Below are 15,651 nucleotides of genomic sequence, written 5' to 3'. Positions count from 1 at the left end.
AGGTTTTTCCTGGTTTTCTCCCAGATGAAAAAATTCCTGCATTTTTCCTGGATCTCCCAGTTCTCCTGAGTCGTATACAACCTGGAAGATGAAAAATTAAAAACAGTGATGACATACCTTTTTTGGTAGATGCTGCTGACATATTGGATACATGATGGTAGATGGGCATCCTTTTTCTGTTGTTTGTAGAGATACCTTTACTTCAGTTTTCAGTGAAGGGTAAGTAGTTAGTAATTCAGGGAATAGGAGGAAAAGACGGCTGCAGAAGTAGGTAGAGCTTTTCTTACAATCTTCCTTCTCTGCCAATGGAATAATAACCTGTTGAAAAAAGATAAACAATAAAATTAAAAATTAATTAAGTTCTCCAATACAGGTATGGTATAATCAATAATGTTATTAAAGGCCTAGATGAAATTTATACATTAACTGATGATTTAAACAATAATTCTGTGATTGAAATTGTAAAGAGAAGAACTGTACTAGCTGAATTCTGGGCATCTTTGTTTCTAAAGTATTTTGACAAGAATTTAAGCTCTGTAAATGAGCAAGGAATCTCTCATGTCTTTATATGCATGATATAGAACTATATAAATGTGGTAAAGAATGTTCTGGCAGAATGTAAATACTTGAGGAGCAAAAGTATCACTAACCAAATGGTAGAAGCATTGAGTTGTGTGTCTATGCCCATTTTAGTGAATAGATGCTCTCAAATGACACAAAATTCTAGCTATTGCAACTGAATTATACCAAACCAAGGACCTGCCTCAGCTGGCTACAATGAGTGCTAAAACTTCAGTAAAATACTTGATGTAACAACAACTCAATAAATCAAACCATGACAGTTATAAAGACACTACTTATGGGAATGGAATTTCTATTTTGTTCTGGAAATACAGGAAAATTGAAAATGAATGTAGTGATTACAAACAGTAATAACTATTTAACACGTAGAGAACAATAACAGATAATATACAGAGTGTAAATAAAGTCCGGGAACACTTTCAATTATTTATTGCACAAGAACTAAACATTGTACAGATGTCATACATATTGCATTTTGAAGAGAAACTCTGAAAGTTTTTTTAACAACACATTCGATATGCGAACCATGAGTGACCCAGCAGATGTCAATATGGTAATCGAATTCTTGCCATTCCTGTCCCAGCATGGCATCATCAGCTGTGGCAGTCGCTATGGCAGTCGCTTCCCATTTCTCTCCCGGAGCTCTGCTGCATCACGTGGTAGAGGCAGTACATACACCAGATCTTTAATGTGTTGTCACAGAAAAAAGTCACACAGAGTGAGAGCTGGTGATAGGGGAGGCCATTTCACAAAACAGCTGTCCCCTTCTGTGGAACAGCCGATCCATTGATGTGGCAGCTCTGTGTTCAGGTATCCATAAACTTCACAATGAAAATGGGGTGGAGCCCCATGCTGCTGAAAGATGAACAGAGTCTGATTGCACTTGAGGCATCAGCCATTGCTGCAACATGTCCAAGTAGGAAGATCCAGTGACAGTGCTCTCAGTGAAGAAGAATGGCCTGTACAGTTTTCGACTTGACTAGGCACAAAACACATTTACCTATGGGAAATCATGCTCAAATTCAATGCATTCATGTGGATGCTTTGTACCCCAGATTTGACAATGATGCCTGTTCACTTTCCCATTAGTGTGAAAAGTGGCTTTGCCACTAAAAATTAAGCGTTCGACAATGCCATCCCCTTTCATATTCACTCGTTGCAACTGTGAACAAAACTCAAAATTCTTGTCTTTGTCATCATCATTGAACTTCTGCACTAGCTCCAGTTTGATGGTTTCATAGACAGCTTCTGTCACAGGACTTTCCACACTGTCATTGGAGCCATTTCGAGTTCACAGGTTGCACAATGTGTGACAAAGCAAGCTGGGATAATTTTAATTCCCCTCTTGTTTTGCCACCTGCTTAGTTCAATTTTTTTTTAACTAATTACCAGTAACGGACATGAGTATAGTCTGTATTTTCATAATAGGTTGGCTCTCAGTTTTAAAGTAAATAACACCAGATCTAATTTTGTTCATAGTTTATCTAAAAAGAAAGGTGATGAGACTTACCAAACAAAAGCGCTGGCAGGTCGATAGACACACAAACAAACACAAACATACACACAAAATTCAAGCTTTCGTAACAAACGGTTCCTTCGTCAGGAAAGAGGGAAGGAGAGGGAAAGATGAAAGGATGTGGGTTTTAAGGGAGAGGGTAAGGAGTCATTCCAATCCCGGGAGCGGAATGACTTACCTTAGGGGGAAAAAAGGACAGGTATACACTCGCACACCCACACATATCCATCCGCATATACACAGACACAAGCAGACATTTCATAATTTTACTTATGTAATTGATTTTATAATTTATTTTGACTATTCCTAGTTAGTATCTTTCATTATAAGGAGAAGAGTGTGTGTGTGTGTGTGTGTGTGTGTGTGTGTGTGTGTGTGTGTGTGTGTGTGTGTGTGTTGGGGCTTATGGGCACTCAACATCGAGGTCATCAGCGCCCTGACACACATTAAAAGGAACGAATGTGGACAGACCTAAGAAAACTAAAGCACACACTCAAAGAAAGCAGGAAAAGAAGGAAAATGCTACATAAGAAAGTAAAACCTAAGGAAAGGGGAAACATAGCAACAAATCAGTAATTGTTTCATAATGTAAATTCTATTGTTGACACATAAACAAATATAAATTTTGTAATAATTGTAACCATTTGAAAGACGAAGTGCTAGTACTCTTAAAGTATCTATTTGGCACTATTCGAAAACATGTTAGCAAAACCAGGCCTTCATCAATTCCAAAGTAGTTAACAGTTTTGTCAAAAGTATTGTTTGCATACTTATATTTGTTAATTTCATGATTTAAACAAATAATTCAGCCTAACTTTTGTAGTAGAAGAAGTTGTTTTAGATGTATTCAGTTAATTTAATGGGTTAAGTTTTAACTATAATTTCTGTAAATTTAACTTTGAACAATGCGAAGATTCAGTATCTATTGTTGTGAGGATATATAAGTGCCCGGTTTTTGGTCATGATACAGTTCATGGCCAAGGTTCAGACGAGGAACCTGTGTTTGTTAGAGTGACAACAATGCTTCAGGTTAATTGTAGAATAAGTGTTAAACAATTAGGTCATGTGTTAAAACACTGACAGTGTCTGCTCCATATGTACATGATTATTCTTCAAGAACTGTGAACTGTGTGGTTTGGTTTTTTACTGCTCGTAGATGTTCAACAGTAAACTGTTGTAGCAGTATGTGGAGGTTCGCCTGCTAACTATTAATGAGGTTTATCAAAAGTTATAATAATAGTGCACTGGCCATATAATTTTGTATTATTAGGGGGTTGTGAAAAGTTAAATTAAAGTATTGTGAAATGCAACTGTGCATCTGTCAGTTATGTTATTTATTGTAGTCAGTGTCCAAATTACAAACCCCAATTTTCAGCCAGTGTAGCAACACAGTATGTCGACACCGAAGACAACAAATGAAGAAGCAAAAAGCAGATGGAGCCGCTACATGTTGTGCTCTGGCGGGTGAGGAGTATTGTACATAACCACAATAAATGAGGACTCATGAACTTTGAAAGATGAAATCAAGAGCAGTTTATAGTGTAGTGATGATACAGCCAGTCAGTGCTGGAGTTTCCTAGGCACAGTAGGACAGCATCCAATCAGCAAGTGGGTTCTATGGAGCAGCCATTGAGTACAGAGGCAACCAATCAGCACACAGGTGGACACAGCTGACAGGAGATAAACAAGATACGTTGCTGAGAGAATTACAACTTGCTGCAGCCATGCACATCCGAGATGACAACCACAGCTCCTCACCTGAATTCACCATGTTTGCTACTAGCACTGATTATCAGCAAATTACCAAACTAATCTACGGCCATATAAATGGAAAAAAAAAACTTTCAAGGTTTCTCTTCAAAATGACATATGTATGATGTCTGTACGGTGTTTGGTTCTTGTGCAATAAATAATTGAAAGTGTTCTAGGACTTTATGTACACCCTGTATAAAAAGGTTCAAAATTTCTATTATTGTGCCAATGCAGCAAATTGGAAGATAGCATAGATTTTTAATTCAGCATCTTCTAAAACATTTGGCTATACTGGACATGGCAATGCTGTGCCCTGCTCTTGCCCACACAGATCGCTGAAACTGACACCTATGGATTTATTTTTGTGGGGCTATCTGTAAATCTTGTGCATGTGCCTCCTTTGCCAAAAACAATTCAAGAACTTGAAAGTGTGCATTTCTAATGTGCTCATTCAAGTTACTCCACATGCACTTCAGAAAGTGTGACACAAAATGGATTATAACTTATATGTTGTCCATGTGATAAAGGGACTCGTACAGGAAACCTATAAGGTATGTAAAAAGAACTTTCTTTTACTTTCTCTTTTTATCATGTAGCACTATGCATTAAATAGTTACTGCCATTTGTAATTATTATTTTGAACTGCCTTTTATGATAATAATTAGCAACTAGCAGTGATGTAAGGCTCTATCATTCAAAATGTTTTGTAGGTCTCATCTAGAAGCATAAACTCTATGGATGTAGAACAAGTTAAGAAATACATTAACAAAGCAGAACCATTTGTTAAGTAGTAGTAGTAGTATGGTATTCTGCCTTACAGCAGGTCTTGTCATGGGTTAAGCCTCTTCCACTTTTGTCTGTTCATTTGTTAAAAACTGGATATATTCATTTTGTTAACAATGAACAATTACTACACTTCTTTTTAGTATTTATGCTTCTCTGAGCTACATTTGAAATATGGAGGGTGCTTTTTGTCTTGAGACAACAAAATATCCCAAAAAATAGCTATCTGCTTAAAGAAAGCAAAAATATATGTTTTTTAAATATGCTGTCCAGTGACACCACTGTAAATACCTCTAGTCCACATCCAGGGGATAGGGTGGGGAGCTACTCTCTTATTTAAATAGGAACATTCCATTTTTATTGTAGAGTCAGATTCTATAGAAAAAATATGTAACTTTTATATGACATTTTTATTGTTGCACAATAGATGGCACAGTTGAGTTCAAAAATGGCAAAATGAATTGCATCAAGAAAAGAAAATAAGACATGTTCAGTAATTGTGAAAAGAACTTGTTTGAGGTGCATCCTCTCACCTCCCAGAAGTTTGACCTCTCAACTTTCACCAGTGGGGTGCTTGTTTTTAAGACTTACTTGACAGTAAATGCTCAAAAATCCAACTTTCCTTTTTGATGCACTTACGAGGGGGGATAAAATGTGAACAGGAATTTTGTTCTTGAACATCAACAGTTGGTAGGACTGGCCTTGCACTTCAGCTATGCTTCAGTGGGACCGTTAGAAGTGAGGAGAGAGTGCTGTTAGATATTTCCCGCCATTTTGTCAGTAATGCTCACTATGTCTCAGCAACAGGTGCACCTCTCCATTGTGCAATACATAATTACCAAATTTTTTGCTCGTGAAGGAGTTACAGTGGCAGAAATTTGCCAAAGATTGACTGCACAGTTTGGTGATAAAACATTATCAGGGATGCATGTGTTTGCCTGGCATAAAAAGTTCAAGGAAGGAAGAGAACGTGTCGAAAATCAGCAACACGATCGCCGTCCTCAGATCAGCATTACAGACCAACAAAAAACATTCATGCGATTAAAAACGTTATTGATGATGATCGATGGGCAAGAGTATCAGAAATTGCACAAAATGTTGGAATAGTTTATGAGAATTGTCAAGCAATAATCACAAACAACCTACAATTCCGTGAAGTATGTTCCAGATGGGTCCCTAAACTTTTGATCGAAAATCTGAAGTTGAGACATTTGGAGGTCTGTCAGAGGCTTGCAGTAAGGTTTGCAGAAGAAGGTGATGCAGTTTTGAGTTGACTCATCACCTGCAGTGAAACATGTGTTCACCACTACACTCCAGATTCCAAACAAGCCAGTAAGGAGTGACAGAGGGAAGAGGAGGCAGCATCAGTGAAAGCCAAGACTCAGCCGTCAGCTGGGCTAATTTCAGGCATTTTGCTGATTGATTCTTTGCATGAGCAATGCACAATCAATGCTGCTTACTACTGTGAACTGCTGAACAAGGCAACAGTTGCATATCACCACAATAGACTAAACCAATCGATTCGACAGGTCATCTTCCTCCACGACAATGCGCAACCCTATTCTGCAGCTCTGTTTCCACGCTAAAGGAAATGCACTGGACTACACTTGATCATCCTCCATATGGCCTGAACTTGTCACCCTGCAATTTCCATTTCTTCAGATCTCTTAAAGAAGCTCTAGGAGGATGACGATTTGAAGATGATGAGAGTGTGGAAGACTTCGTGTGCAACTGGCTGGTGACACGACCCAGTTCTTTTTATGATGAGGGAAGCAAAAAGCTGGCCATATGCTGGGACAAATGCATTTCTGAAGTGGAAGACTATGTGGAAAATAAATAATAATTGCCTTGAGCTTTTCAATAAACGAATTTAAATAAAAAATAAAATTCTGTTTATATTTGATCTTCCCTAGTATTTATTCACACATGAGATTATTTGACACAACAGAGAAGTGTTTCCAATGTAACCTGCTGACATGCACTGGTGATACACTGAATCCTATTATTGTGCATTGTTGGCACTTCATTACAAACTTCACCCTTCAATTAACTCCACAAACAAGTCAGGTAAAGTAAGATCTGGTGATTTTGCAGGCATGTCTCTGGATCACGTCATCCAACACTTTGAAAATTTAACATGTGATCTAATACTCCCTGTAATGCTACAGAATAATGTGCTGGAAAAGCATCATGTTGAAACTTCATCATATGTCACAAGTCCGAGGGAAGGTCTTCAAGCAATACTGGAATATTACCCTCCAAGAATGTTTTAAATTTATTGCCATTTAACATGCCATAAATAAAGAATGGACCAATGAGTTCATCAGAAATTATTCCCCACAAAACATTCACGTGCTACGAACACTTATGTTCAGCTTAGCATAATCAATGTGTGTTTTCCACATTCCAATAACAAATGCTGTGTCGATTAATGATGCCATGGTTTTTGAAGGTTGATTTATTGAAAAACAATACAAAAGCAAAGAAACTGAGGTCTCTCCATATTTTCTGAAGTGCCCATTGGCAAAATGTTACTCAGTTCTGAAAATCACTGCCAAGAAGTTCCTGATTGAAGGGAATACCATATGGATGATATTTTCTGCTTTTCAAAATTCAGCCAACAGTAGCAAGATTACCAATTCACTAGTGATAATGTGAGGGTTACGATTCACTGCAGCTAATATCACAGTTTCATTATTCTCTCCAGCAACTATTCTTTGATGGCTCATGTAGTTTAGGAACATTGAATAACCTGACAAAAAGCAGTATGTGATGACACCCTGTTTGGAAAACAATTGATATATAAGATAACAGCATTATTGACATTTCTACCACTTTTTCTAAATGTAAATCATTTCAGTTTTCTCTTCTATCATAATGGCCTGCTTTCTAACTAATAACACAGTTGGTTCATGAAGGAACATATTTCAGAAATGAGGGATGATGTGCACACGGTGAGATCAAGTGAATTAATTAATTAATTAATGTTTCAAAACATCTACATGGAGAAAACCGTGAAACATTTAGTCATTTGCCAAGCATGGCTGTGTTTCCAACCCAAAGCATTTTCTCAAGGTAATACCATTTTGGAACTTCATAGTGTTACTTCTCAATTACATCAACATCCATCATGCAACCACAAAAGTGTTATATACAGAAATTGCATACTTTTCCAATAAAGTCTACTTCTATAATAAAAAAGAAATGTTCCTATTTAATATTTAAAAGTTTGTCATCATCCCACCTCCTTTGGGTGGGACAGGGGTGTCAACATTAGTATCCCAAGGTAACACTTTTAAAAATACTAAACATCTATTTTTCCATTTTTTATTCTGATGCATATTTTTTTAGATATCATGTTGTCTCATGTTAAAAAAATCACCCTTTATACATCTAAATGTATGCCCTACTCTAAAAGCCACTGTACATTGCATGGTGGAAGTACTGTACCTCACTATTATTGACATCTTGTCCTATTCCATTCACATATTTGTAGAAAAAGGACTCTCTACACTTCTGTATGGTTTTTTATCTTGTTCTCTCGTGATTCCTAAGAGATATGTAAAGATTGCAGTAGAATTGTCACAAAGTCCTCTTTGAATACAGCTAGCTTAAATTTATCCAACAATATTTCATGAGAATCTTTCTACTAAGGATTCCTGTTTAAGATCCCTGAACATTTCTGTCACACATTCGTATGGTTTATACTAACACATTATGGATTCCGGCAATGTATTTCTAAATCTGTTCGATGTGTCTCATCATACCTACTTCATGAGAGCTCCAAATTCTTGAACAGTACTCTAGAATTGGTTGCAACAGCATAGAAAAACTCTCATTTTTTTAAACATTATACCAACGTGTTAGTTTTGACAACCACAGACAGGGATACCACCAATCACAGTTGCTGAAAATAGTGGCAAACCAGGCAGAAGAAGCATTCTGTATCCTATATTTGCCTCTTACTAGTCAATAGTGAGTGTGTAAAGAGGTTTCTGTGGCAAGTTTCACAAAATACCATCAGCTTACAACAGCAGATTGAAGTGTACCAAAAAATTCAAGTATATGGCTGTTTGTGTGATGCAAAACATTTGAGCCAACTTGGCAAGTCACCAACAATAGGTAATGTGAGAGCTGTAATGTTGTCTAGTCTCAAGATGTTACCTATTAAGCTGCTGGAGAAATGAACATCACCTCAGCCAACAGTGTGGAAAATATTTCATAAGTGATTAAGAAGGAAGGCAAACAAATTGCAGATCCAGCAAGCCATAAATTATGATGACAAATTGTGCCATGTGTAGTTCTGCACTGATCTTCAGAACAATCTAAAAAATGCTGACTCTGCAAGCAAATCAATCTTCAGTAAGGAAACCAATTTTCACATTTCAGGAAAGAACAGCAAACATAACACATGTGTATCAGAGGCAGAGAATCCACAAGCAACTGACAAATACATTAGTTACATCTAGAGACTGAGTGCAGCATACTTTAATTGTTATTACTGAAATTTCACTACTCTTTTGTCAATAAATTTGGTGTCATCTTCCAGGATCTCACAGCTTAATGAGACATGGAGTAGCACCAAAAGAGAGTACTACCTGTTCAAGACATTTTTTCAGTTTCATTTTAATGCTACTATCTGTCCTATGTTATGACATGTTTGATATGCCTGCCATCCTTGGCAATGATGTGGCACAGACGAAAAGTGAAATTCTGCATGACCCACTGAAGTATCAGAACAACGATGCTGTTGATGAGCTCCTGAATCATTGTGTTCAACTCAGCAATGGTTTTGCGGTTATTGATGTACACCTTGTATGTAATATATCCCCACAAAAAGGAGACACGTGTTCAGATCTGGAGAATATGGTGCCCAATCAGGACCCATACCAGTGGCCTCTGAGTATCCCTGAGCCAGAATGTGGTCCCCAGAGTGCTCGTCCAGGACATAAAACACTCCCCTGCTTTGATAGGGGCGAGCTCCATCTTATGTGAACCACATCTTTTCAACATCAGGATAACTTTGGATAATGGGGATGAAATCATATTCCAAAACCATCACATACCATTTGGTAGTCACTGTGCCATCAAGGAATATTGCACCAATTATTCCATGACTGGACATTGCACACCACACAGTCACCCATTGAGGATATAGAGACTTCTCGATTATGAAATGTGGATTCTCACTCCCCCAAATGCACCAATTTTGCTTAATGATGAACCCATCCAAATGAAAGTTGGCTTCGTTGCCAAACTAAACCATACATGGACATACTAATTCCCATCATGCCCCATGTGGTTTGAACATCCTAATGCAAACCGTTCAGAAATTCTGAGGATTTTATTTCATGTAGTTCAATAACTGTTACCCTGTATGATCAGGTTCATTGATCTGCAGATTTACTCCTTCTGTGCACTGGGAAGATTTCTGAGAATGTTGCTGCAACAATTAAAAGTTTACTGGTACAGTGTAACTACTCACACAACATTTGTAGCTACATGCATTTGTTATGCCTGAAGGCTCTCCACATTGTCAGCCTCCTGCTTCCTATATCACTGACAAAATTTTGGCTATAGTTCCACACAAGGCCATTTTGTTATTCTTTGAATGGTGTAATGCTTAGTTATCTAGCTGTGCTGACTGCCAACACTCACATATATTGATATTTAAAGGATGCCACTTGCAACATTACTTTTTTTGACTGATGTTCTTCATTGGAAAGATGGCATTCCGAGTAGATGGCCACTTTTGTTTTGGTTGTATTGGCTGTGCTAAGCCCATGTGATGACCACTGCTAACAAATAATTCTTTAATTTCTTCAATATTGCTTTAGATACTGCAGCAGTGCAAATACATGTCATGACATATCTGATCATAAATCAGCTCATAGTTCTTTGGTAGCAATGATCATGGCAAAAAATTGGCTGTAAATATGAGTGGGTGCAGCACCAATAATGTGATCAACACACACACATTTGGTTTCACAGGTTTTACTTCCATAAACATCAGATTCTCCCCCCTCACTGAATTAGTTATGGCCAGTCCATGTCTTAATTTAACAGGTATGCATGTACTGCACCTTATTATACAATAATAGTCACTGTGCAGTATAACATAACTAACCTACAACAGACTCACTCAGATGAAACGATATGTGTCGCATTTTTATATTATAGTTAAGCAGCAATCACTGTTAACTGTCCTTCCTCACTGTCCATCTTCTTATTCACAACAACACAGAACAGACTGGCTTCCACATTCAAGTTAATCCATACATGTTATTGACAGTTCTGATTCACAGTCCAGTTTCATATTTAGTTAAACACATTATTCTACATTTTGGCTGATTTGACTGACAGAGATTCCGTACTCAAAAGCTCAGAACAGACTGACCTCAAAATGGCTTCAGACACAGTGCTTATGTGGCTACTATGTGTTGTAGGGTTGTAATAACACACTTTAGATGTTGAATATACATTTATTTAGCACAGAAGTAAGCGAATACAACATGGAAGAACAAACGTAGTCTGCCGAGAGAACAGAGACAAAGGTAAATCAGAGATGATCAAGTCCAAAGATATGGCACTACACACCATAGGCACTACAAGACAGCAGTGCAGATCACGGTGGAGGGAAGTTTTCTCACTTGAACACAAAATCTTCATGCCAGCGCGGTGGGTGAAGGCAGCGTCCAGTGCGAGAAGTTGATGCGCCGGAAACGGCACTGACAGAGTCAGATGCACGTGCATCGGACTGCTGTGTACATGGCAGAACATCACTCGAGGTCACATCAGAAGTGGCAGCAGGCCTGGTGGTGAAGGCAGGGAGATTGGAAGCATTGAAATGTGGTTCGGAGAGGGACCACACCAGTTTTAAGTGGTTAATGGAAACTGTTTGAGGTCGTCCATTCAAATGTATTATGAACGTATTCACTGCACAACATAAGATGCCATGCAGGCCTGAGTAAGGTGGTTGCAATGTGACATACACAGAGGTGTAGCACAGCATCATAAGTTCACACAATGCTAGGTTCTTGTGGCCGAACACCGGCGGCGTGGTATGAGGGCGAGGCAGGGTGGGGCGTAGGTGAGCGACGTGCACACGCACCCATTCCACAAAGGCCCGAAGGTTGATGGTGTCCACCAGCGGTGCATCCTCCACGAATTCTGCTGGCTGTAGGAGGGGTTCTCTGTATAGGATCTGCACCGGCAATGCATTCTGGTCCTCCTTATGTGAGTGGAATGGATGCCGAGTAAGACCCTAGGGAGGGCCTTGGACCATAACCCACCTTGGTACATGAGCTTGGCTTTTAGAGTTTGATGCCATCATCCAACCAGGTCATTTGCCTGTGGGTGATAGGCTGTAGTGTGGAATTTTGTTACACCCGACAACTCGCACAGTTGAGCAGAAAGTATGAACTTGAAGTGCAGTCCCTGATCAGTAATGAGTGAACGAGGGCAGCCAAAACTCACAACCCACATAGGTAAGAAACCACAATCTATGGACTCTGCTGCTATGTTGGTGAAAGGGACTGCCTCGAACCAACAGGTTACACAGTTGATCATAGATAATATGTATTTGTAGCCCTCATAATGGGGAAGAGGATCGACCACATCAATGTGGACGTGCCAAAAGCGACCCCTTGGGATGTTGAACTTGCCTAAAGGAGGCTGTGCATGTCTGCTGACTTTACTACATTGATATGGGACACACGCGCAAGTCCAAGTGCGGCAATCATGTCACATGCTGGGCCAGACAAAGCATTCTGTGACTAGTCTCTTCGTTGCCTGCGTTCCAGGGTGGGTCAAGTTTTGTAAAGCATCATAGATCTCTCACTGAAGAGTGGACAGTACCAGGGGGCAGGGGAAGCCCATAGAAACATCGCAAAGGACCAAAAATAATTGCTGTGTATCGATGTCTTTGGTCTAGAGATGGGCGAGGTCATCTAAGTTCAAGGGTCCAGCAAGCACCAAAATACAAGATAGATAGCTACAACATTTTCTGCACTACGGATGTAGGAATCATCCGAGGAATGTTGGCAAATATAGTCCATATGCTGGAAACGTTGCGGCAGAAGGTCCTTTGCCGGGTTGCATATTGCGTCCAGGAGAGGCTTGTGATCCGAGTAGATAGTGAAATGGCACCCCTTGAGGTCACTCCAGAAGTGTTTGATTGCCTCATAAACTGCAAGGAGCTTGTGGTTGAGAGCCGACCATTTGCACTGACTCCTGGTTAGTTTTTTTGAAAAGAAGTGGAGCGGCTGAGTGGAGTCCACGGTGTTCTGTTGTAAAACAGCACTCACAGCTGACTCACTTGCATCAGTTGTAATAGAAACATGGCCCTCAGGATTGGGGTGGGCAAGAGTGATGGGTTTCGTGATTGCAGTTTTGAGATTATCAAATGCATCAAGCATCGGTTTGGTCAAACTTTCATTTCCCCATGGTATTTTTACTGGAGAGAGCTTCGATAAGAGTCGATTGGACAGAAGCAGCCTGAGGGATATGGCATCAATAAAAGTTTACCATACCAAGAAAACGACAGAGTTGAGCATAATCTTCAGGAAGAGGCAGTGTGAGAATGGTCTTGTCATGAGAATCCATTGGTCGAAGGCCATTGGCCGAGAGAGTATGGCCTAGGAATGTAACTGATGTAGAACGGAGTTGAGATTTATTGTGGTTGATCACCACACCATTGGCCCACGAGAGTTGAGTGCACTGCATCGAGGTGAAACTGTTGCTCCTCGGCAGCTGAGGAAAAAGTCAGAATGTCATCCAAATAAGCAAAAGCGAAAGGTATAGGTAGAAAAGTGGAATTAATTAACTTTTGCCATGTCTGCGCAGCATTTTTCAAGCCATAAGGCATGTAAAAGTATTCAAATAGGCCAAAGGGTGTGATGATGGTCATCTTTGGAATATCTGGTGGGTGCATAGGAATTTGGTGATACGCCTTCGAACAACCTAGGACAGAGAAGAACTTTGAGCCATGCAGTAATTGCTTGAACTCTTGGATATGAGGAATGGGATAGTTATCGATAATTGTCCAAGCATTGAGGGACCTGTAGACCCTGCACTTGCATAAGAAGCTGTTCTTAGGAACAAGGTGGATAGGAGAAGACCAGTTGCTGTCCGATGGTTGAAGCATGCCATAAGCCAACAAATCCTGAACAATTTCTCTCATGTGCAGAAGTTTGGAAGCATTAAGATGCTTAGCTTTATGATGTACAGGTGGGCCATCCTTGGCGCTGATTCTATATCAAGTGCCATTGCTGATATAGTGCCCCTGAAGGTTGGCAGGAAGGGTGTGGAAGGGGGGGGCAAGAGGGGTGGCTGGTGCGAAGATGGTTCACTGACCTTGCCGGGCCAGAACGGGGTGGGCGGGGCGTCGGCAGCAGACAATGATGGAGGGCGTGGCATGGCAGCCGCAAGATGTGAGGAATCCCGTGAAGCGAGAACATGAGCATCCTGTAGATTTGCCTGCGATGATGCGAACACGGCAGCAGCTGGAGGGAAACTAGACACAGGAGCAATGTAGTGCGAAGGCGCAGTAGATGCGAGTGATGGTTGCGTATGTTGTGGCTCTGTAGACAGGCTGTGAATTGTACTCCATATGTGTGATAATTCAGCAGAGGTACCAACAATGGAAGTGCATAATGCCTCGTTATGTGTGCGGAGCTCATTGACTTGTGTGCACATGTCCAATAAATCAGAGTCATGCAGTAATACACTCGAGCAGAGATGCACGTGTGTAAAGTGTAGCCAAGGAGGTGGAGAGCGGAGTCGTGCTGAACTCATTCGAGCACGGAACGGTAGAACCAGATGCGTGGCAGAGCATGTTGACCTGCAGGTCTGGCAAAAGTTTGCAATGGTGTAGAAAGTCCAACCCGATAACAGGTTCATCCACATTGGCAACATGGAAAGTCCAAGGGAAGGTGGCGACTGATGATAGGTGAAGTGACATCCTGATGGAGCCAAGGACCATGATAGGAAAGCGATTTGGAGCAATCAAAATGAGGTTAGCAGGAAAAAGTTGGTTGCCTGTGTGCTTGGCCGGGATAACATTGACATCAGCGATGGTGTTGATGAGAAAGCAAGTGCCCAATGACAAGTCCATGCCATAGAGGTGGCGCTCTGCTGGAGCAAATGGTGCGTGGGCATCCACATCTTAGAACCAAGACCCCTAAACACACACCCCTGCTGGTCAGCACTCTTACGATTACAAACCACTTCTGTCTGACAGCTGCATGTCCATTTTGGAACTTTTCAAGGGTTGATGCTTTCTGGTTGTTGTTGTTGTGGTCTTCAGTCCTGAGACTGGTTTGATGCAGCTCTCCATGCTACTCTATCCTGTGCAAGCTGCTTCATCTCCCAGTACCTACTGCAACCTACATCCTTCTGAATCTGCTTAGTGTATTCATCTCTTGGTCTCCCCCTACAATTTTTACCCTCCACGCTGCCCTCCAATACTAAATTGGTGATCCCTTGATGCCTCAGAACATGTCCTACCAACCGATCCCTTCTTCTGGTCAAGTTGTGCCACAAACTTCTCTTCTACCCAATCCTATTCAATACTTCCTCATTAGTTATGTGATCTACCCATCCAATCTTCAGCATTCTTCTGTAGCACCACATTTTGAAAGCTTCTATTCTCTTCTTGTCCAAACTATTTACCGTCCATGTTTCACTTCCATACATGGCTACACTCCATACAAATACTTTCAGAAATGACTTCCTGACACTTAAATCTATAGTCGATGTTAACAAATTTCTCTTCTTCAGAAACGCTTTCCTTGCCATTGCCAGTCTACATTTTATATCCTCTCTACTTTGACCATCATCAGTTATTTTGCTCCCCAAATAGCAAAACTCCTTTACTACTTTAAGTGTCTCATTTCCTAATCTAATACCCTCAACATCACCCGACTTAATTCGACTACATTCCATTATCCTCGTTTTGGTAGCTCTTCTAATTCCTAGGTTGCCACTAGAGTTTCTCAGCAGCAACACTGGAGGCCTCT

At 40.3% G+C, this 15,651-nt stretch overlaps 1 protein-coding gene across 1 annotated transcript in view; it reads right to left on the bottom strand.

The window, feature by feature from the left end:
* LOC126088117 (uncharacterized) overlaps positions 1 to 15,651 on the bottom strand; it is a 53,242-nt gene that overhangs the window by 24,364 nt on the left and 13,227 nt on the right. The window contains exon 2 of the mRNA XM_049906216.1: positions 118 to 318. Coding sequence (XP_049762173.1) covers positions 118 to 318 — 201 coding nt within the window. The remainder of the gene's footprint in view (positions 1 to 117; positions 319 to 15,651) is intronic.

This window comes from Schistocerca cancellata, chromosome 6, assembly GCF_023864275.1.
Source record: "Schistocerca cancellata isolate TAMUIC-IGC-003103 chromosome 6, iqSchCanc2.1, whole genome shotgun sequence".
NCBI classification, from domain to species: domain Eukaryota; kingdom Metazoa; phylum Arthropoda; class Insecta; order Orthoptera; family Acrididae; genus Schistocerca; species Schistocerca cancellata.
This window is presented reverse-complemented; position numbering and strand designations above follow the sequence as displayed.